The 23,266-nt window shown below is 40.3% G+C and overlaps 1 protein-coding gene across 4 annotated transcripts in view; it reads left to right on the plus strand.

Annotated features, from left to right (window-relative positions):
- pcdh1a (protocadherin 1a) overlaps positions 1 to 22,255 on the plus strand; it is an 89,736-nt gene extending 67,481 nt beyond the window's left edge. For 2 of the 4 annotated variants that reach the window (XM_058789935.1, XM_058789936.1), the window contains one exon: positions 11,213 to 16,158. In XM_058789935.1, coding sequence (XP_058645918.1) covers positions 11,213 to 11,586 — 374 coding nt within the window. In that variant the 3' untranslated portion in view covers positions 11,587 to 16,158. Of the gene's footprint in view, positions 1 to 5,551; positions 5,869 to 11,212; positions 16,159 to 21,066 lie in introns of those variants that run through there. The other 2 variants (XM_058789939.1, XM_058789940.1) reach the window with 2 other exon arrangements.
- Positions 22,256 to 23,266: the final 1,011 nt, after the last annotated feature.

Here is a 23,266-nt window from a genome sequence, read left to right on the forward strand (position 1 = left end):
TTATTTCAAATGGAAAACATTGTTTCAAGCAAAAACACACTTAATTTTGACTTTTTTTTTTTATGAAAACAAGACAATAATTTTTACTTGTCTAGAAAATCCTTCTTGATTTAAGAACTTTTAGATATTTTGTCTGGAAACAAGACAAAAAATCTAAGAAAAGCATTTTTTTGCAGTGTGGAATGGTATTTTCTTGTAAAATGTACTACAATAATATTTGTTTAAGTACAATCTTTTTAAAAATGTTTTTGTAGCATGTCTTTAAACTATGCGGTCAGCTTCTGTTTTAGTTTCAAACGTTCAAATCTCACTCTGCTTTGGCTGTTGGTCTTTTTGTGAGTGATTTGTGTTTGATAATTCGCTAATTTGTTTGGCTAACGAATGCATACGTGATGGAGAAGAATGTTATACCTGGTATTTATTCAAACGTGTGGTGTGAACAAGTGCACTTTTAACCTTTTTAAGAGTCAGGTGGGAAGAAAATTGGCTGTTGGATTTACTTTGAAACAATTTTCACTCAGAAATTACTAGTAAATGTGACAAATAATTACAACAGCAAGTAACACATTGAAGTAAGCATGAAGTATAAAGACTGAAATGGTATTTTTCTGTAAAATGTACTGCATTCATCTATGTTTTATTAAAAAATTCAAAAAAATAAATTTTTGTAGCACTGCCTTTGAACTCCGTTGACAGCTTCTCTCTTAGTTTCCATTTTTATTGTATCCCGAGCTTGTTCAATCACACGTTGTGTTCAGATCTCGTGCCACTTTGGCAGTCACTATTATTTTTGTGAGTGATCCGTGTTTGTGTGTGATCGTTCACTAGTTTGTTGGGTGAACCAAAGATGACGTGTCTTTGTTTGTTCTGTATGTGACAATGCGTGTGTTGAAAGAGAGGAAGTGAGAGGGACAGACTGAAGAACAGAGTGTTAGTCTGAGGGGGCTTGTTTGTCTTGTGGGTGCCAGCTTGGGCTGTTGCCCGGGTGCCAGCGTGGCGTGACGACGCGGGGCACGGCTCTGTTCAGACAGATGGCGTTGGGCCTTGTCAGAGTCCCTGCCTGTTAGTAGAATTGATTGCAGAAGCCCGAGCCAGCCTCTCTGCTCTCTGCTCTCTGCTCAACCTTCCCCACAAGAGAGAGGCGCATGTGATGCTCTGGATTTTTCGGACAGTTTTTTTTTTTCTTTTCCCTGGTGGTTGTTTCAGGTGGAGGGGGGAGGAGTGAAACAATGTGTCCTGGTTCTGTTTACCCTCAAGAGGTGATCTGTCAGTGGCTCTCTGGCCTTAATGCCAGTATAGGTTCCAGCACAGCTATTGTGCTCATTGTTCTATCGTTCATTTTTTTACCACCTTTATTGTTCTGTACTGCACCGCTTACAGTTACAGTGCAGTGGCAGGAAAAAAAAACCCAACTAGGGCTCAGATGTATCTGTGTTGCAGATTTTGGGTGAATGCAAACAGAGTGCAAAGAGATCGAGAGAGTGGGTCACAGCCCGGTCTAAAAGAGTGTTCTGGTTCAGAAAATAATTTCAGCTGTCCCATATTTCTTTTTAAGGCACATATAATGAAAGTGAATGAGGCTAAGAACAAGAAGAATTTGAAACAATTTGGGATTATAGTTCTAACCAGATATGGTTATTTTTATATAAGATTGTGTCATTTTTTTTATAGTATCCTTGCACTAAAAGCCAGTTCTCACCAATAATGATAACTATAGTAACGTTTTGAAGAGTTTGCTGCATTTAATCAGTTTTCCTTTTTATTCTGAAAGCTCAATGCTTTAAAAAAAAAAAATCAATCTGCATCTTCCAGCTCAAGCATGCAGCGCCTTCCGCTTGGGTCATTTTGTCACACATTTAAAAGTATTTGGTGTCTAATGGTGTGTGCACACCCAAAGCAAAGCGAATATTCGCATCGTGTTACTCGCTTTAGATTACCCGTGGGATGTTTTTGCATCATTCGCGCGAATAAAAACATAGCACCATGAGGAGTGTCTTCACGCACATAATCAAAAACCACAACAACATTTCATTCTGCCATTTTTTCCTAAAAAATGTCCTAAATACGCCAGAAAACTAAACACAGACATGTCTGGGTTCACAGCACCATCCAGAGGTGCGGTGAATTTGACCGTCTTCTCCAGGAATTGCACCTGGACTGTGTCAAATTGGACATGTCAATAAGCTCTTCGCTGATTGGCTTGTACGTCAACGTGTCATGCGAATTTCTGCCTCAAGTTGAAAATTTTGCAAAAGATGCAATTGAGGCTAATATCGTCTTTGCAATAACTTTGGATTTAATCTACTCACGCAAATAATTAAATTAGTTTTTAGTGTGCACACACCATAAGTGTGTCACACTAAAGGAGTACTGCAAGGGGTAGATATAAATGACCTCAGCAAAGTCATTTAAATTAATTTATTTAATATTATTTAGCTGTTTATTTTCTAAAATAAACAGTAAGGATCTGAGGTCCAATCTGATCTGTGTTTTTTTTTTTTTTGGTGCAGGTGCACTCACTTCCTTTTCTCCAAATGCCCATTTTCAGCTCTCGCTTCAAATAGCGCTCTGATGTTTACCCAGGATTGTCTGTAATGACCGCGAGGCGATCTGGCCCAAGTGGTGGAGATAACATCTGTCATTAGGACAAAGTGGATCACTCAAAATACAGCAGTGGGTTCAGGGCTTGATGGGGTCTCGGCGATGTGAGCTGATCATAGATAAAAATTTGATGATTATCGCCTTCATGGAACGTCAACATCAGCCTTCGATTTGTGCCTCAATGAAACTGATTATACCCTCATCATGTCACATTACAATAAAGCACAAATAAGCCCTTTCAAACCTCTCTCCTGCTCCTTGCTCATTTTCGCTCACTTACATCATGTGGACTGACAATTCTGGCTGGATGCTGTATATCGAACTATAGCATGCCTTTGCTGCAGTGAGATTTCTCATCTTCGTGCCACATATAATTCATCTCTGATCCAAGTTTCATCTCGATCTGCTCATGTGGTCTAGCCTGAAGTCAGTTAATCCAGTGTGAAAGTCAATAATATATCATTCCATTATTATTTATTTAATGGGCATGAGATATTAGTTAATTCATAAACACCAGTAAAGCTGATATGTTGGTGCTTCAATAGATTTTTCCAGCAAGTTTTAATAGATTCAGTATTCTTTTTGTGAGCTGTCGATTTGAGCATGCTTTCCATGAGCGTGTGTGCCTGTATGCTAATCAGAAGCAAAACCTTTTATACTGCCATGTGGATTGCTCACACAATAAACACCTTTGATTGTCTGACAGATGGAGAACATTACAATACACATAGCACAATATAACCCAATAAATAACTCGCAGAGTTGGGGAAGTTGACATTATAGACTTAGGTTAGAAGAGTATAAGTAGAACTGTTAGACATTATAGAGATGTGGGGGATAATTTTAAAAAGCACATAAAAATACTTCATGGTATTTGTATGCGTGGTTGCTGCAGACTGACGTTGCAGAACAGTGGCTGATGGGATGTGATGAGGCGAAGCCGGACAGAGCTAGGATTAGCTCAAAACAAAGAGGAAAGAACAACATCTGAGCTCAAGCTGAAGTTTCACAGTCTCTGTAAGGGGGTTCCATTTTTGCACTGTTGAATTGTGACTGTGATGACACGTTTTCACAGTTATTGACATCATAAATGTTTTATTACATTTTCATTAGGACTATGCGATTAACTGAAATCGAGTTTCGATTTGAGATATAATGATTATTATGCCACATTCCGCCCCTTTGCAGCAGGTCGTTTACGCTCCTCCTTAAAAGCCCAAACGTCTAAGTCTTAGGGGTTTTGAACGAAAAACCCCTGGAAATGTGAAAAGGTCCATGAGATGATCAAGGAGGGGTTATGCACAACCAAAATCTATGCACCACCTCTGCACCACAATGACTTGCCCAGAAAAGCTCTCTAAGAGCAGGTAGAGCAAAGGGCACTTTTGAGAGACTGCTGGCTTGCGGCCAAATCCACTTCCACCCCAGTTGGGCTGCTCATACAGGCAAAGAAATGCCCTGGGGCTCATACCTCCATCTCACACACGCACGCATACACGGAGAGCCAGCGAAGCGCTCTCTAACTACTGAACTGGCCTGCCATGATGGATGGCACTAGAGGGAGCGGAGCTGTGTGGCTCTGACATGTACTTCCTTATTTTCAGCAGCGCTGAGAGGAGCAAGTCCACTGCGACCACTCTCCATCTTCACCAGCTAGCCAAAGCAACACGGCCCATGTAGTCAAACATACGCTGTAAATCCACAGACAGAACACAGTCATGTTCCCTCGCATGTATTGATGCGGCCATAGACACCATTGCCCATTCGCTCCATGCTCTAATGCTTTGTGATTATACAGTCACACACCAGAAAGCCAGATTTTAATTGTTACCCCATAATCCAACAGCAAACTGATAGTGCCAAAGTGTGTTGCATCAAAGCCAGATACGACTATACAAGCGCCAGCAATCACCATAATAAAACCCAGGACATGCTACAGCCAAGCAGCACCACTCTGGCGCCAAGAGGAAAATGATCCCTAGCCCAAAAATCGCTGCCCATCAGGAGGACCTGGCAGAAGCGAGTGGCTAATCAGTTCATGAAAATGGCCGCACCACCTCCCAACCTCCCTCCCTCTCCTCTCTTGAAGGTAGAGGTCTGCATTCAACGCAACTGAGTGCAGCATGGGAAAAGTTCTGAATCTCTGAGTGCAAGAGGGAAGATAATGAAGTGCGTGCAGGAAGCAGGAGAAAGAAATCACTTGTGGGACTCCCACAAAATATAAATATCTAAAAATAAAAATTACTCAAATTTGTTTAAAGGTAGAAAATGTTTACAAGTGCAGGGTTGGATATTCTCCAAAAGGGACAAAATCTTGTGGAAATGAGACTGAAATATCAATCCCTCGCAGACCGCTACTTGGAGGATCTTTAGATCTTCTAGAAGAAGCTTCTCATCAATTTCGTTCATTCATGGCACAACACGCCAAACACTGGAGGAGGAAAATGGAGACCAAAGACAACTGCAGCAACCCAAGTGCTCCAAGCTGCAATCAACACTCTCACAAGTACAAAAATAGAGTGGTACTGTGTTCAATAATGAATCAAATCTTCCTTGAAATCTTTTTTGCACTTTCTGGAGTGAAAAATTTAGAGGCTGAGATTAGCTTAACAAAAGAAGCACGCTGAGTCGGTAGAGATTGAAGGATGGGTAGACATGATCAGTTGGCTGAAATGCTACTGTTGTGCCTCCAAAGGCCCCTCTCACTCCAAATATGAAGGGTTTTGTAACCGAGAAATTACCTGCTTTCAGAAATTTCCTTGTCACAGAAACAACACGGCATAATAGATGTCCACAATGCTTCAGCACATGGAAATTTGCCATCATTACTTCTTAAATATGTATCCTTCTTGTCTTAGCTATTATGTGAAGGATTCCAAGATCTGTCTTATTTTGTGTTATTTTCTCAGCTGATTTCTCTCATTTTCTTTGTCTTTCCTGGTTGCTCTAGAGAGGAACATGATGTACTCAGCAGTGCCAGCTTGTTAGAGGAGCTTCTGTGTCTGATAATAACCTCAGCATGTCAGGCAAAACCAAGCTGTGTCATTTTCCCTCGGCAAGACGACGGCTGCCACAAATTATTACCGAAATATAGACATCATTGTTTTTTTTCGTGGTTAACCACAGGGCACCTGATTTTTGATAATAGATTATTATAATTACATGAGCATTTTGCACATTTGATTAAAACTGTGGACAATTGTGGAGTCAGACAGATTCTTTTCGTCGGGTGTGCTTTTCCATGAACTGGACTGTAATTTCCAGCTGATTAGAGCACACAGGCGCACTCAGAAGCAGCAGGCAGAAGGAAAGAGAGACGGAGGGAGGGTAACGAAGGGAGAGAAAAAGTGGCAGATTGGAGAGAAAGTAAAAGAGGATGGGAGGGGGTGGGAGAATAAAAGCAGAAAAGCAAGGTAGAGAGAGTCATTCGGAAAAAGCACCAGGAAAAAGAGGATCAGAGAGACAGAGAGAGGGCAAAAGGCTGAGGGTACGTTAGAAAGTGTGCACGCCGGATCAAACAGGAGGTGTTCTGTGAAATCTCAGGAAGAGCAACATGCCCATTTCCCCTCCCCACTACCCCTCGGCTGGAGATCAGACAGAAAGGAAACCTGCCACAGATCCACGAGACCAGTCATCCCACTGGTTCCCTGATGCAAGAACACTGCAAACCCACCCTTACATGTGTCTTAAAATGAAGGACGGGCAAGTTTTGCATTCTAAGGTGGTCACGGCAAAGCGCCTGTAGCATGCAGTTTACCTTTTTTTGTGTTCTTTCATCTTTCCTTTTTCTGACTTCCCTTTGGTCTCTACCAGGTTGTGTGCTGTGATTATGGCTGTAAACCTAGATGGTTTCAAGCTTTTGTTGTACAGAGAAAACACCAAAGTGTAGTCCAAACCCCATGCACAATGGCAATCACAGTAAATGCCAAAACACACATGCCTTTAAGATGTGAAATGACATTTATGAATGCAGTAAGCTACTCGAAGCTTTGAAGGGCAGTTATAATCAAGCTACAGTCTTCTACAGCCAATTAATGTGTATGCTGGACAAAGCCGAGCTTCAGTCGCATTATCTGGGTCTGTGTGTTAGACTTCACAAAAAACGAATTCAGTGCTTTGAAAGCATTTTCACTAAGAAAATATTTACAAAGAAATGGCAAGCAACACTTTGAATTAAACATGAAATTTTGAGGCAGAAAGAATGAAGATTTTTCTTGTAGAACGTGCTCCAGTAATCTTTATTTTATTAACTATGTGTAACAGTGTACTTGACATTTTTAAAAGATGAATTGAATAAAATTGAATAAAACTTGTGAAGTGCATGTAAACACACTTACTGATTGTATCAAGGATACGGTGTATGGTAAGCAACTGAAATTTGATAAAAGACAGCAATAGTGAAAAAAAGACTTTAATAAAATTGTACCTGAACTGTTGGTTGCACCGGAACATGGCACACCTAATCAGAATTACAGTAACTGTTTTATAAACGCTACTTCTTTAATAAAAACCAAGAGGGACTGGACTTTTATATATTTGAGTATGATTAGATCATGAAATTTTAGAGTGTAATACTAATTGGTTATTTTTCCCTGCCTACATGTACACTTTGGTTCCGTCATGTTATGTTGTTTTCATGAAATATTATGAGATGTTTTTTTTAAATACTGTGTACTTATCAATCATGCATAATTAGATACATTTAGGAAAGTAGGGTTTTGATTCCATTTTCTAACTAAAGTACATGCTTTGTTTCAGTTCACCTAAGCCAACTTCAAAATCCTTGTAAATAGTTCTGCATTTGATTGGCTATTATTCTACAGTTTAAATAAAATATATTGGAAGAAATGAGATCCAGTAATGGATAATAAATGTAAGAAACTGTTTTCACACCTGCCTACATAGAGCCACAAGAATATCACAAACACACACTTTTCTACACTCCCAACACCTCACCGTTCAAACACCATCTGTAGCACACATCTTTATTGCACAAACACGTGTGCACACACTATTACTTCACAAACACATAGACAGTACTGTCATCTAACACACATGCTCCTTTTCCTACGCACACCCTATCCCTCACACACGCACACATAGGTTGCACCTCTAACGCACACACTCAATTATATTCCGAGTTCACCACACACTTTTTTCTCCCACACATTCTAGCCCTCTCTCTCACACACACACACACAAACAGGACTGTAGGACTCTAATGTGTTTGTTCCAGAGGGGCGAGTTGATCTATTCCGCTTGGTGAGATATAAAGCCTCTTTCCTCCTCCAGTAAACGCCCCCTTTTACACTATTCCAGACCTCTTTGATGTATTGACCATGTCGGCTCCTGCTTATTGGGATTTTTTTGAAGCATACATACGTTTGTGCGGTGGTGGGGTCAGTGTGGTGTTTTTGTGTGGAGAGAACTGTCAGTTATGTTGTGCCGGTGGAGCCTCACAGAGCTGTTTTTAATGAGTGCATTAAAGCTGCATGGATGTTCAAGGCCAGTGGAGGTATGTCCCCTGGGCCCCGGCGTCTGCCTCAGGGCTGCCATCTGTAGATCTCTTGCACATTTAAGGGTCTCCACTACTTTTCTCTTCATTTTCTCTGTCTCTGGAAGATGAAGTAGTTTGGAACTGTGGCGAGAATCGAAAGTGGAGAGAAAGGTAACATGGCAGGCAGAGTGTGCAGATCAGAGTCTGCAACCCATTCCTTGGGATCAAAAATACTTGTGACTAGAGATGGGAATCATAAATAATTTAGTGATTCAAATTGCTAAAAAATACGTATTTGTATTGTAATATGTGAATCCATAAACAATATGTATTTGAGGAAAACAATTTGATTGCCGAATTATGAGCTAATTTCAATGATGAATACAGACTTATATGATTTTTCATTTTTGGAGGTGATTAATGCAATTCAATAATTGACCTGTGTCACCGTTATGTTGTTTTTTTTTTGTTTGTTTGTTTCATTATCATGGACTTTTAGTTTTTGTTTATGTTTCGCAATTCACTTACTTTTAGGATAACCTTGTTGTTTTTCAATAACTGGAAAATATGTAAAAGTATGATATTTGGCATAAAAAGCACCTTTGCTGTTTGGTCTAAATAAACAATAATTAGCATGATAATAAATAGCTGGCTGACTTTTTTAATTTGTTGACATGACATGGTTAGATTCAAATCATTTATCAAGTTGAGTGTTCACCTTATAATAATCATCATGCTTATAATGAAACCATCATATTAAAAATAATTAATTCATGATTAACTCTTTCAATCAATACATTACAATAATATATTTTTTTTTAAAAATGATAATATATGAGACGGTGGAAAGAATATACCTGCGTCCAGATTTCAGTAAATTATTAATTTCAGCATATATATGGCTTCAAACCACAACCTCTCTCGTATTCTGTGATTGTTTCAGATCTGCCCAAGCCCTTTCTTACTGTGAAATATGGACTGAACAGCAGCTCAAAACACCCATGAGCATAGGATACACAAACTATTCTCTCGGCTGGATAAAGCAAACCAGTAGGGATGGGACGATACACCTACCTCCCGATTTGATACTATCGCGATACTTGGGTGCCGATGCGATATGTATTGTGATTTTTTTTTAAGAATTTCTATTCTACAAGTATTGCGATTCGATATTGCTATGTGTTGCGATTTTAGTTTTTTGTTTTTAACTCTAGACCATGGGAAAAAGTTGAATGATACACTTAATATACAGACTGTCACAATAAAAAAAAAAACACACATCTTAGCAGTCACCATTTCGATTCGATATTACAATTTATAGCGATTTTTGTTTGCTTAATAAAGTCTAGACAATGGAAAATAGTTAACTATACTCTTGAAAGAGACTGTATATGATTAGTCATATTAACAAAAACAATGCATCACATCTTTCTAAACTTTTATTTCAGGAGCATACACATTCTGGAAGAGGTTTGATCCTCTGCCTCCGTCATGGTTTTGCTTTCTCGCGCCGGCTTGAAACGTGTATGACGTCATCTAATGCAGCGGCACTGCGCACGCAGAACGATCGTTGTATGACGTTATCAAAGCACCGTGAGAGCTACAGAGAACAGACGGCTCCGCATGCTTTCAGGATCGCTCTCGTGGTACTTTGATGTCATACGTTGATTGTCTGCGCAGTACTTCTTCAGGTCGAACACACCTATACATTTCATCATCTGTTGGAATTATATAGCGCTAACTTCTCCCCACAACCTCTTAGGATAAATAAAATAATGAAATAAAAATCGATTCTGAGGTAAACCAATCGATTTTTAAATCGTTTTAAAAAGAATCGTGATAGTTAGGTGAATCGATTGTTTTCCCACCCCTACAAACCAGTGTCACACTAGTAAAGTTTTGATGGATGACATTTGTAATCAAGGTGAAGACGATTATAGTGACTTAACAGCAGTCATACATTAGCCATGCGAGAGTCTGTTATTATTGATGTGCACACTCTTGGTGCACTGATCGCAAAAGCATCGCATTACGTCATAAATAACAATGTGTGCACATGCCTTCATTTGGTCCTCAGTTCCCAACACTACTTGAAATTCTTATCGATGTCATAGAATTAAGTCCTTTTGTTATTTTACTGTTTTTTACTGATTTTTTCAAGGCTCTGTCTGCCTATAACTATAAAGATTCTGCTAAAAAAATAAGATGAATATAAAGACCACGACCCCATCCACATTTCCAGTATCCCCACGTAGGTTTGTGACCGAGAGGCTGAAAACCTCTGGTGTGAATGCACAAGAGTGAAGAATGTGGTCCACAGAGTGGAAAAGATCCTGAGAAAGAGTGCATGTGGTTGGCGGATTACGGGGAGTGTTAATGTAGCTCTCTGTGTGGCTCTTTCGGAATGAGGTCACTGGGTCTCGGCCCTATTTAATTAATTAGGGAACAGTGGAATGGAAAATGGATAGCAATCAGAGGCTCACTAATTTCAGACCTGCCAATCAATAAGCCTTAGCGCTGAATTTTCCTTCAGGGGCCTTGGTGGGTCTCATTTAGTGTTGAATGTAGGATACTGAATGCGAGCGTGCCTGTATATGTATATGTACATAAATATTCAAGACATGTACATCGAGGGATTGCAGCCCAAGGGACAAATGCAGTGAAAAGTGAATTGCACTTTCGCCCTTTTGCCACCAAACTTACAGTATGTATGTGGGCATGCAGACATTTGAATGCACCTAGCAACCGTCAGTCGCATATCTACACTATGAAGAAAGCGTTTCAATTTAAATCACTTGAAGGAATCAAACCAGAAGAATCCGACCCACAGTAGCCACTGAAGAAATCCCAGTATGCAGTGCATAACAACAGCACTGTGCATAGCAACGACTGCCTCTCACATAGCAACCACACCACAGTGCATAGCAACCACTGGCAGCTCTTTGTGTATTCCCTGTTAGTTGCTTGCATTTGACGCTAGGTGAACTGCAGTGTCTCTGTGACTCACCCGGTAGAAATGAACTCGAGCGCATCAAAACAAGTTTTGATTTGCTGTTCATTAATATAATTTACTCATCATTAAAGACTGCTTTTTTGTGTGCCTTCCTCTCGCAGATATTCGCTCACTGCCTGATGTTGCCATGACGGGAAACTGCAGTCAGGAGTGCAGCGAGCTGGGTCACTCAGATGCCTGTTGGATGCCCGGTCAGCCTTCACCCGTTCGCAAGACCCGCAACCCCCCTAAACTGTCCACGTTTGTGCCTTATCAGGAGAGAGGGAGCCTGGGACGCCTGGCCAATGGGAGCGTGAGGCTGGGAGGAGAGGAGAACAGGCCACGCCTCCCACCTTCCCGTAGTGCCTACTCCAGTAGTGACCACACCCCCAGTGACCACGCCCCACTGGAGGAGGTGCCTCTGAGCGTGACATCAGAGTTCCCACCTACCAGCCCCCCCTCCAATCACGCCTCAAAAAGAGAGATATACCTGTGAGATAACCACACCCACCATCTTTGATTGACGCACATCAGAAATTACAGAGACACGGTTGCGAAAAGAGAACATCGAATTTTGCGACATGATATCAATTGGATAGTGGAAAAACACGCTATTGTCATAATGTCCGAGTAGATTGATTTTATTTATTTATTTATTCATTCATTCATTCATTCATACATCTATTTATTATCACTTTTAACATGTTTTACTGTTACTTTCAAATGTTTGTACTGTTTTTGCATACCATCAAAAACAACCGATGCATACTTTTACGTGACTAACAGACTTTTAGCTTCACTAGCGTACAGAATGTTCATGGTTTCTTCTACTAGATTACCAAGTGCTGAAGTGGGCAGGAGATACTGCTGTAAAAGGGTCTTGAGCCACATCCAGAGTGTCTAACACTCTTAACTTGATCCTGTCCTCAGAGGAGAGCAGTCTTTATACATGTAAAACGCTGTAAATACATTTGTATGGTGTGTATATATGAATATTACTATCAGGCTCAAGTTGAAAAATAGTGACAAATGTTACATCTAAATCAGCCTGAACACCTGAAGTGTGTGTCTGTACCACTGCTTTTGAGGGTCCGAACGTTTGCAATGGCCTTATGGGAAAACGAATAGATGAGCTGGGTTGGGGTGGAGGGAAAAACGTCCTGATGGTGCTCCATGACCCTCGTTGTGCCCGTCTAGGACCCACATCCTCACCTGCTGTGCTGTATGTCCATATGCACTCTGCAGCACGGTGTATAGTGAGGGCAGGCAGTGGGTTTTACAGCGATTAACTCACTATGACAGACCTTAACATATGCCGTTGTGTGCGTCCGTGCGTCAGGGGACCTACTGTCAGGAAAAGTAACACTTGTGGCTTCTGGCACATTAACACGCTATTCAACAGATGAGAATGTGCGTGCATACTTTTGTCATGTGGCAGAACTTGTGTTTTTTGGCACTGTGAATCTCTCCTGAACTCCCACGATGTAGTGCAAACGCTGCCTGGCACTCGCAAAGACACCCACGGCTCACATAGCACAGCCTCAGTGAGGAGGAGACCACCTGCCTCCCCTCAAATTAACAGTAGGGTTTTGTTAACTTGACGGTGTGTTAAGTCCACAAACACACCTAGTATCCATCAAATGGGTCCATTTTTGCCACACTCATATTCACAGTCCTGTTTTCTTTGTTTACATAGTTTTTACAGTTTGAAATGGAATCTTTGTGTCCTATTTAGACTTTGTTTGAAGAACAAATGTATTAATGCCTTAAAACAGTTGTATATAACAATCACAATGGACAAATTAGACTGATAATCCTGTCTTGTCTTTCGCATGTCAATTGTGCATGTTTTTTTTCCACAATCGAAAAATGATGTTACAAATGATCACATCACCATTCGCCATTTGCCTATTTTCAGCCACATTTTTTTACATAAATGTTCTGTCCTCCATCAATTGGGTATTTCTTCGGGTTAGTTTTTTTCTTTGACACTGTGCTGACTATCTAACCTGCTCTAAAGCTGTGTCTCCCTTCAAGTTTCAGAGAATCTCTGGGGGACCGTTTTGACAATGACTATCTAGTGTGCTCAAGAACCATATATCTGATGGACATTATCATTACTATCGCCTCAATATCTCTACTTTTTCCGCACCTACTGCAGCACAGTACCTGCCTAGATCCCGGCGCTTGGGCGAGCGTGCTTTGTCTGCAGGGGGGTTGACGATGGGCATTTCCTTAATTAGGGTGAGTAATGAGTGTGGTGCAGTTGGCATATGCGAACACTCCAGCCCCCAAAGGAAGCACAGATCACAGGAAAAGATCCCGGTCCAAATGCTTCAATTGTTTAGTGAGTCGCATTTTTCACTGCACTTACCTCATCGCGACTGCCTTCAGCACCTCTCGCCCAATAATTAAGGCTGAAACGTATGGAAATTACTGGACGTAGCCATGATTAAATAAGGCGAATGATTATCCCGCCCTAAGGAAAGAAAGCACATTATGCTGTTTTCAAAGCCATTTAGTGACTCTGATAGGAAAAAAAAAAAAAATCCAGCGAGAGTCATGATCCAGCATAATTAGCCCAGCTCGCTTTTCCTCCTTCGTGCTGCAGCCGCGCTCTTCCCAGGCGAACGTGTGAGATCGCTGACCTGGACTTAACACGGCTAAAAGATAGAGATGACCACAAAACTCTACCACCACTTAAAGGCTTTCATCTATTCAAACTCTGAGTGAAGCAGGTTCTGACCTTCCTCCACTCTGATGCCGGCCTGAGTCAGATAGTCTGAATTGCAGGTTTCGACTCCTCTGGCTTCATCTCGGCTGTTTTATTCCTAGTAATTCTAAGGCTAGACTCCTAGAGTCCTTCGGCCCAAAATGCCGGAGGAGGAATGGAGGAGTGTCCACTTCTTGTGGTTGTTTTTTAACTGGTGTTTAGATGTGTGCTCTTTCGCTGTTAGATGTATGGATGTGATGAGACGACCGTAACGAACGAGGGAGTCTTTTCTTCGTCCTTAGAGCGAGACTTTTCTTCATAGACTAACGAAAACTGGTGTTTGTGGTAAACATCTCTTAAAAAGTGTTCTGTACATAGCTCTCCACATTCCCCGTGTGTGGTGTTAAGCAGGCGACGAGTTGAGCATGAATTCCAAAGATAATTGGTAGAAACCGTTTACTGTTCTTGCTGAAATGTTAGTGCCGGTTCAGAAACCTTCTCTTGAGAACAAAAGCAACGTTCACTGCACAAAACTCATCTTCACCGTTCACCCCAAACTGAAGACAGCTGCCTTGAAAGTATGTCTTTTGCAGGAGAGTTCAAAACTTGTTATCCTTAATTGTTGGTTATATTTATATAGGACTAAAAATGCTTGTGATGATCTGTTTTTGTACAGTTTTATGTACATGCAAGTGAAGCTTTTTAAATCTTACAACAAAAGCCGATGGCATATAAAAATCGTAAAGTGTTTATTGAGATGTGCACATCTTGCCTTGGATGGATTGATCTTTTTTGCCGAGTCAGTGTGAATGTGGCCGTCGTATGCCTGCACCGTAGTCATTCACTGGCTCCTGTCACCGAGGGCTTTATCAGATTTTATGTTTATTGTGAACAGTGGATTGTCCGATCCGACTTGTTTGTTTGATTCCCATGTGTTTTGTTTTGTTCCGTTTCCGCATGTTGAAAACAAACCCCTTGTAATAAGTCCTTGGAAAGTTTGTAATAAAATGAGTGAAGACAAAAAAAAAAATCAAAGAAATGCATTTGCTTGGTGAGTCATTGTTTAAGAATGAATCTAGGGACTGTGATCTCTCCATAAAGCTTTTTCATTAATAAAGCAAATTGATCTGACAAAGATATAAGACTCGATTTTTTTCTCTCTCTCCCATTCTGGGTCTCTTTGCCAGTGTAAACATAGAAAGAGAAAGAGGAAAAGGTTATGGTTTCGCCAGACTGACAGGAACTTAATAGAACAGAATAGCAAATGTGAGATCTAGTAATGTGAAGCTCTCACTTCACAAAAGCTGTCCATCAATATTAATGATCAAAAAGCACAAGACCCCGAATTTTCTCAGTCTCAGAAACATAATTATCTTCTCTACAAGGAGTTAAACCGTTACACCCAAGACCTCCCAGTACTCGACAGCACAATAAAGACGAAGCCATAAAGATGATAACGCTGAGATGAAAGACAATAAATCAATCCGGCTTTCATTTGGTGCGCTGTCTTTATAGATATGCCACAACGTAATTCGCGTACCTCTGAAATGATAGCTTTCACAGATAAAAATAAATGGATGTGAGCCAGCAAACAAACGCTGTGAAAAGCGAGAGCCATAAACAAGTTAAAAAGAATATCAAACGTACAAGATGGAAAGTGAGGTAAATACTTGGAGCAAGTATGTGAGTAAACAGGCGAATGTGAGAAATGCACATTACGCTGTCAAGTGCATGAATAGAAAGTTTAGAAGGCCAAACTGCCCTCTAATGGCCGCCAGGAGAACTACAACTCCCCAAAAAGGCAAAGGATTAGCGTTAATACCTGATACTCAACAGTCAGGATTAATGAATCAGATAGCCTTCCTTTCTGCTGGTGTTCTTCAGTTTCTTGTTGACATCACCTACAGCGTACATGTTCCCGAGGACGGCGGATGAAACGAGTGAAGCTGCATGAATAATAATTGAGATCAGGATGATAGTAGTTTCTGGACCACATAGTTTCTGAAGCACATTTGGCAGACAGGGATGCTCGTAGCGGCTTATTTAACCGAGGCTGAGATGGGAGGACCCACTGAGTTTTTTCCATTAATCTCCTTCTAATGGATAGGTTTTCACTTCGCCTCGCACTCTGCAGGCTGAGCTTTAAAAAGAGCCATTTCGCTGGTGTTTTGTTTACGTGCGGCTAGGGCATTTGTTTCTTGTTGCGGAGGGAGCCTCAGCAGAGAGGTTCTTTTCTTCAAGATGAAACTACCCCCTTGGCTACTGCCTACTGTTGATGTGCTGTTGCCATAGAAACCTGGCCCCTCTCTCTTTCTGTTCCTCCCTCACCCACGCTCCTTCTCGCTCGCTTCGTTAAGCGCGGTGCTGCTGGCAATTAGAAGCAAAGCCAGCGGCGGGGACGGCTGCCTCTCAAATGTACTCTCCAATTAAACACTGTCAAATAATGGCGTATCTCAAAACCGCCGCCTCCCGCCGTCCCCTCCTATTACACGACACATTTGTGCCTCTAAAAGAAGGATAGTTAAAACCGCACCTAAACAAACAGACGCGGAGATCGATGCGTGCACGAATTCCAACCTTTTCAGGCAGCATCTGTAATGATGCTAAAGGCGGCATGCTTTTCCTGTAGTCACAAGGCGTTAAAAACTTGATTATTCTTTCATTCAGCAGAAAATGCATGTAGCTGCAAGCCCTAAAAAGGTTTTCTCCACAGTATCGATTGCACATTTTTCAGGAAAGTGAGGTGTTTCACAGATCGTGGGCACTTAAGACTCATAGAAAATTGCTGGACTAAAGCCCTCTCATATTCAGCTATTTGTAACCGCTGTCCTACATATCGACTCTCATACACTATAGATGTAATTGGTGCATTAAAATCAATGGCGCAATTTAAACAGCATCATCATTAAAAAGGTTTATGTGCAAAGTCAATAAGCACAGCGTAGATGGTTAGCAACCACAGGCACATGCAACATCACACATGAAAAACTCATTTTGCGTCATATAGTATGTGCAATCATGTCAAATTTTGTTCACGCCAGCTAGGTACTGTATACACTCCTCCACTGCCCAATAGTGTCAATAAAACGTCTCTTTGTCTCATTTAACACCCGATTACGTCCCACCTGAACTCAGTCTTCCAATCATCTATGATCCCGAAACAGCCTAGAGCCATCCATCAGCTCTGACAAACACAGCGGCCATACGCCACACCTCACGGTAGTGCCTCCTCACCCGTTCATTGGGCATAAACGGCCCCCTTTCCACAGTCGCTTAGGCCTCGGGAGGCTTCTCCTGTATGTTCAAGTGGAAAATCACTTTTTGAATAACTACTTGTCCCTTTCACATTCGTTCACTGCCTCGTCTGTGGCATTCTGCTTGATAAAAATGGCCAATAGCTCATGACTGGCAGAAAGAGAGAGTTATAGTGTACTTTAAGAGTCAGATCTGTGGAGTAGTCTAACAGGAAGTACTATTAAAAGTCATATTTTATTGACCCGCGCTGTGTGTGTTTGCCCGGTTGTTAAAACGGGATTATTGAAATCGCAAAGACATGGCAGAGAGCTCCGAATCAACGGTGCCTTAAAGAGAGAGGTAGCTCAACACTTCCCTGCCCACCTGCTGAGCCCCATCACATACCTAGAGACTCGTTTGAATTCATCTTCTAATCCTAGAAACATGACACTTTAACATTAATCTAATTTACTGCAAGTCTCTGCCCAAATGGAATTAAAATAGCTTTTCAAACCACTGGCTTACATTCATTCAACAATGTCTGAGTCACCTGCTGTATGTATTTATATGTGAATATTTATATTCTGTACCTTAAAGGAATAGATCACCCAAAAATGAAAATTTTGTCATCATTTACGCACTCGCATGTAGTTCCAAACCTGTATATTTTTCTTTCTTATGATGAACACAAAAGAAGATATTTTAAAGAACCAAACAGTTGTTGGTCTCCACTGACTTCCATAGTAGAGAAAGAAACACTATTGAAGTCAATGGGAACCATCAACTATTTGATTACCAGCATTTTTCAAAATATCTTCTTTTATGTTCAACATAAGAAAAAATCTTTATATAGGTCTGTGTTAAAAAAAAATAATAATTACACATATCAAACTCGAATTTTGCACCTTGCAAATTCTCATTTGTCAGATGAAATTATCATAACATTACAGAACAGGTAAAATGCATTATATGTTTGTTACTCTTAATGAACATTATAAAGTGACAAGATAAGTTTCTACATTATTCAGTATTTTAAATTTTAAGTACTTTTTCTGTATAGAGAAAACAAAAATAACTTTTTTCAACAATTTTCATGTCAGTCTTCGACATGCGTTTACAAGAGTACCACGATGCATGCCTGTGCAGTCTTCTGCTTGTAAACAAGGTGCAACACATCCGTGTTCTACGTCAGACCGCCGACTCCTGCATCAGTGAACACGCCTTGAAGACTGTCATGAAAGAGAAGAAATTGTTGAATAAAGTCATCATTTTTGTTTTCTATGGGCACAAAAATATTCTCATAGCTTCATTAAGGTTGATCAACTGACGTCACATTGACTATTTTAATGATGTCCTTACTACCTTTCCGGGCCTTTAACGCGGTAGTTCCGTTGCTGTCTATAGAGGGTCAGAAAGCTCTCAGATTTCATTAAAACAATATCTTAATTTGTGTTCCAAAGATGAATGAAGGTCTTACGGGTTTGGAACGACATGAGGGTGAGTAAATATAACGACAGAGACTGGGATGAGAATGGGTACTGGCAATGTATTTATCACTGTGATTATCTTCAGGCATTATGTGATGCCTCAAAGAGATTCAAATCTACTGACACCAGCTGTGGGCAAAGGGGTCAATTATGGAGGGTATGATATCTGGGTCTGTGAACTACTATAATCTGTGTCAAATTCTGTGCTTGTCTTGATTTACCGATAATAATGGAAATCCACGCAAGCTCAGATATCCAACAATCTTTTGGAAATGAGGTATTTTACCTAAAGGGTCAAAGTTTGGCTGGTTAGCATGGCTCATTAACCCCTGCCGGTAGATGTTGTAATTACACAATGCGGCTGCCTTTTTCTCCATTAAGCACCCTGAAAAATATCATGCACTTTCAATCACCTTACAATGTAGCCAATTATTGCACTCCAGCCCTAATCATGATTTAGACCATAATGTAGTAGTATACTGATGCATGTCTAGAAATCATGGCATACTGTATAAAAAGCACACTGTACAAGAAGCACTTTTTTTTCCTTTTATTAATGGATTTTAATTAACCTGCTATTTATACAGGTTAGCAAATGTGATAGCTGTTTTCTTTTCATGATAAATGCATCACACATGTTGTGACACATCACATTAAGCAGAGCAAAAAAAAAGGTTGTTCTTTGCTTACAGATGTTAATTAATGTTAATGGATAAAAATTTACACCTTGGTTTTCTTTGCAAACTGTTTATTTATTTGTTTGTCAGTTATCTATTTTAGCCATTTTTGTGGAACATTCCTTTTTTGTTTGAGATTCCTTTACAGTTTGTAATCCAAAGGATAAGGCAACAAACTCAAATCTCAAAGGATGCATCCTTTTATTTAAGAAATAATTTACACAATAGTTTGTATTTGATAATACCTTTCAGTTCTACTAACACGTTGTGTATTTCTCCATCTGTGACTCCTCGGTTACAGTACATATACACTTGAGGGCAGCCACTGTTTTTTTTTCCCCCAGTCCTATGGGAAAAGAGGTCCAGTCAGGCAAAAAAGTTTCTTTTTTCAGTATGCAACAGAAGCTTAAAAGGAAAGTTAGAGAAAATAAAAACTTCTTAAATCAAGAGAAGATTCAATAACTCAACGAGAACATTCTCCCATGAGAAACTCACTTAGCAACCCTAGACAAAGTGGATAGAAGCAGACGCTCAAGAGGTAGAGTGTAAAGGCAAGAAAATGGAGAGCAAGGAAAGATGGATCTTTTGTTGTAAACACAAGGGGTGCAATTAAACATCATGTGTACAGCTGCTCCGAACGATTTTATTGAAGGCCTTACGGAGTTACAACAAAACACGCTGCCGCTAATGGTGGAGAGAAGCAGTTTATTTTGGAGGGAGATCAGTCGAGAGCCTAATCAGAGCTGCTTTTACATATTTATCTTGCGCAAGTAGGGTCGGATTATTTCGACGCCGTTTTGTGCAGCAACATTGTTTGCATTTATTCTAGAGGTTTGTTGGATATTGTTATGCACCTGAGTGAACCCTACAGGCACGGTGAGCTATAGTGCTTCCTCTGCCTCTAAGGGTGCAGAGGCGGCTCTCCTGCACTTGCTTGATGGCTTTGTAAAGACAGTCAGGGTACAGTTGGAAAACACAGCGTTTTGTTGAGAAATGTTGTAGCTGCTGGGGAAAGCAGAACTGGCAGTTCCCAGAGAAGAAGAGACAGGCTACATGATGGAGTAGGGAAGGGGGCTCTCATTTAGAAGATGAATACTGACAGGCGGTCTCCCGGCGGACCTGCTCCTTCTGTCCAACACGAAATCTAAAGGAGAAGCACTCCTGATTAAGCACACACCTGGGCGGCTGAGTGGCATCAGCTGATCTCAGCTGTGGGAGACTCTGATCAACCCCACGCGCTCAATTTCTGCTCTTTCAATCCTTCTGTATCAAAGTATAATTGCCATGCTGTTGGACTAAGTCTGCGGTTATATCTTAGGTGTTGGGGAACGATCTCACCTGTTTGCCGATGGTTGAGGTTGAATGCACGTGATTAGGGAGAAAAGCAATAATGCAAAATATTTTTGATCTACTCCACCGATGAAGCCTTGAAATGTTTTGTTTGTGATGCACACTTTTTTTTTTCTCCAATACGCCACAACTCACGGTAGGTATGTGCACCTTGGCCTATAGTGAAAGAGAAGTAAAATACATTCTTCCTTTAATGACAGGCACAGCCATTAATAACAGTCATTTCCCAGTGTCACTTGCCATCTTCCTCGAATAAAAAAAAAAAAAAGGAGAAAAAAAAGAAATTGCCTACCTTTCGCTAAAGCTCTGATCTTGTAGTCTCATTAAAGATCACATTTTTTCCTAGCCCTCTCCCTTCTGAATAAAACTTTCTTCCTTTCGGAATCGATTCGCTTCTAATTAAAACCACCCATTCTGTGTGTCCGTCATCTAATTAAAAGGCTCCCATTCACTTTTCTATATGTCGATCCACTTAGCCGCACATTAAAAAATCTCACCTTTTTCTCTGTTCGCAGATCGCTCCGGAAAGTTTCAGCCTCTACAACCCAAAGCTCTCCTCTGAAGACAATTCTTTCGTCGTTCCTCCTCTCATGTCCGCAGTAAATTGGACTGAGAGTTGTTGGTAATTGAAGATCATTGTCTCCCTCCTCAGGCAGCGAGGCTTCTCCATAGCCCTAACAATACACCTCTCTCCCTCGGCATCCAGCCAATTTCAGCCCATCCACTTTGTTGCTTCCCAGACTGGATCTTCTAAAGCCATGTGGAATTGGAGGTTCCATCTTGAACCCAGAGTGCAGAGTCACTTTTTTCAGCTATTTTCTTCCACTGTCCTCGGCACCGGACCCATATCTCCCAGGAGGAGTATCTCTCCCAGTTCACTAACTTGCAGACCTGACTTACTGTGTTTTCAGACAAGAACTACACTCACCAGGCCTGGCTGTCCAATTACGATAGTGCAGATTGTGCCTCAAAACAACAAAACATTGAATTCAAGATAATGGCGAGTCTCAAAGCCATTATTCAGTGCATGATGTGTTTTTGAAGAAACGGTTGAGGGACTTTGAATAGTCTCAGTAAAAAAAAATAAAGCATATGTTTTGGGTGCCACATGCTGTCACATTTCTTCTCTTCCACTCTCCATAAATTTGTTCTTTTGTTGCCAGGAGACAGAAAGTCTTTTGTTCTGGGGAGGAAAATGGGGGGAAAGTGAGACTTGATAACCTCTCGGCTGAACTCTCAAAGATTTCATGATGGAATAGAGAATATTCTCCAGAGGATGTGTTGACTTCATAAAGAGTTTTAAAGTGTGAAAATGAGCCCCTTTTTCTGAGCAACACTAATCATGTAATGTAAAAGTGCTCTATTGTAGGAGAGAAGCAGGAAGTCAAATGCATTTTAAATTTATTTCTTACACCAAAACTGACATGTTTCACTTTTATAATGAGTACTCCCTTCACACTTGACTAAACTTGTATTTCCTTTTTGTTCTTGTGAGATGGAGGACGCCAGCGGAGCTCTACTCTCTCTCTTTCTCATCACTGCGAATGTGTCTGAAGTAGAGCTGACGAGTGTGGTCAGGTTTCTCAGACAATTAAAATGAATAAAGCAGATACATCCAAAGTCAATTATTCCAGATCTGTTGTTTGCGTTGGTATAATTCTGTAAGAAAGAAACGGAGGTTTTGACAGAGAACAAGACAATACATGAGTAGCAATGGACTTTATTCAGGAAAGACATCATATTTCATTTTAGCAAATGAAAACGATACTGTGAGAGATGGATGTACAGTCTGTTCATATCAATCATTGTTGGACTTGCTATAAAAAAGAACCAGGATGAAGGCAGAGTTCTGCACTGGCCTATTGTCCAAACCAAATTTGTATTGTAAACAATAAGTGACCATGTGCAAGAACTGTGTTCAGCAATGCAGAATTGTGAATAATTCTATTCCGGTGACATTATTGCCCTGTACTTGTGTGAGCACAAATTATTTCAACAAGCCTCTTGAAAGCACTAACTACAAAACCAAACATCACCGCTCTTGCTGTTAAAAAGGTTACAGACTCTATACTTCATGGCACCTTACAAAAAGTAGGCTGTGCAGATAATTTTAACCTGCTGAGACCCAGGAAAAAATTTTAGGAAAAATTATTATTATTATTATTATTTTTTCATGTCATTACATTGTTTAGAGCATTATTTTTTTTTAAACTTTGTATAAAGATGATTCTCAACCATGTTATAACAGAATGATTTGATATACCATTTTTCATAAAAAAATTCATAATAATGCATAATATTTGATAGAATATTGAAATATAATTTATTTCCCTATTCATTTGTTGTGTCTCCCAAAATGCGTAATAAACATGCTTTTAGTCCCGGTGTCCTCATATGAAATCAATGTCCTGTTTCGTAACAGAAAGTCATATTTTTATTTGAAACCCCATAAGATTTTTCCTGAGATGTTGATTTATGACACACAGTTTAAAAATTAGACAGATTTAAATGATAATTACAAAATGTTACCATATTTCCATAAAAGTGTCACTAAATTAACATCAGACATTTCTGAAGACCAAGGAGAGGGAGTAGTCATGGTGAAACATCCAAACATTTAGTATCTCTGAAAAGCCCTGAATGTGCTCTGTACAGGACATCCAGACTTAAAGGGGTTATATGACCTTGCTAAAAAGAACATTATTTTGTGTATTT

The sequence above is a fragment of the Onychostoma macrolepis genome, chromosome 10, assembly GCF_012432095.1.
Source record: "Onychostoma macrolepis isolate SWU-2019 chromosome 10, ASM1243209v1, whole genome shotgun sequence".
Classification (NCBI taxonomy): domain Eukaryota; kingdom Metazoa; phylum Chordata; class Actinopteri; order Cypriniformes; family Cyprinidae; genus Onychostoma; species Onychostoma macrolepis.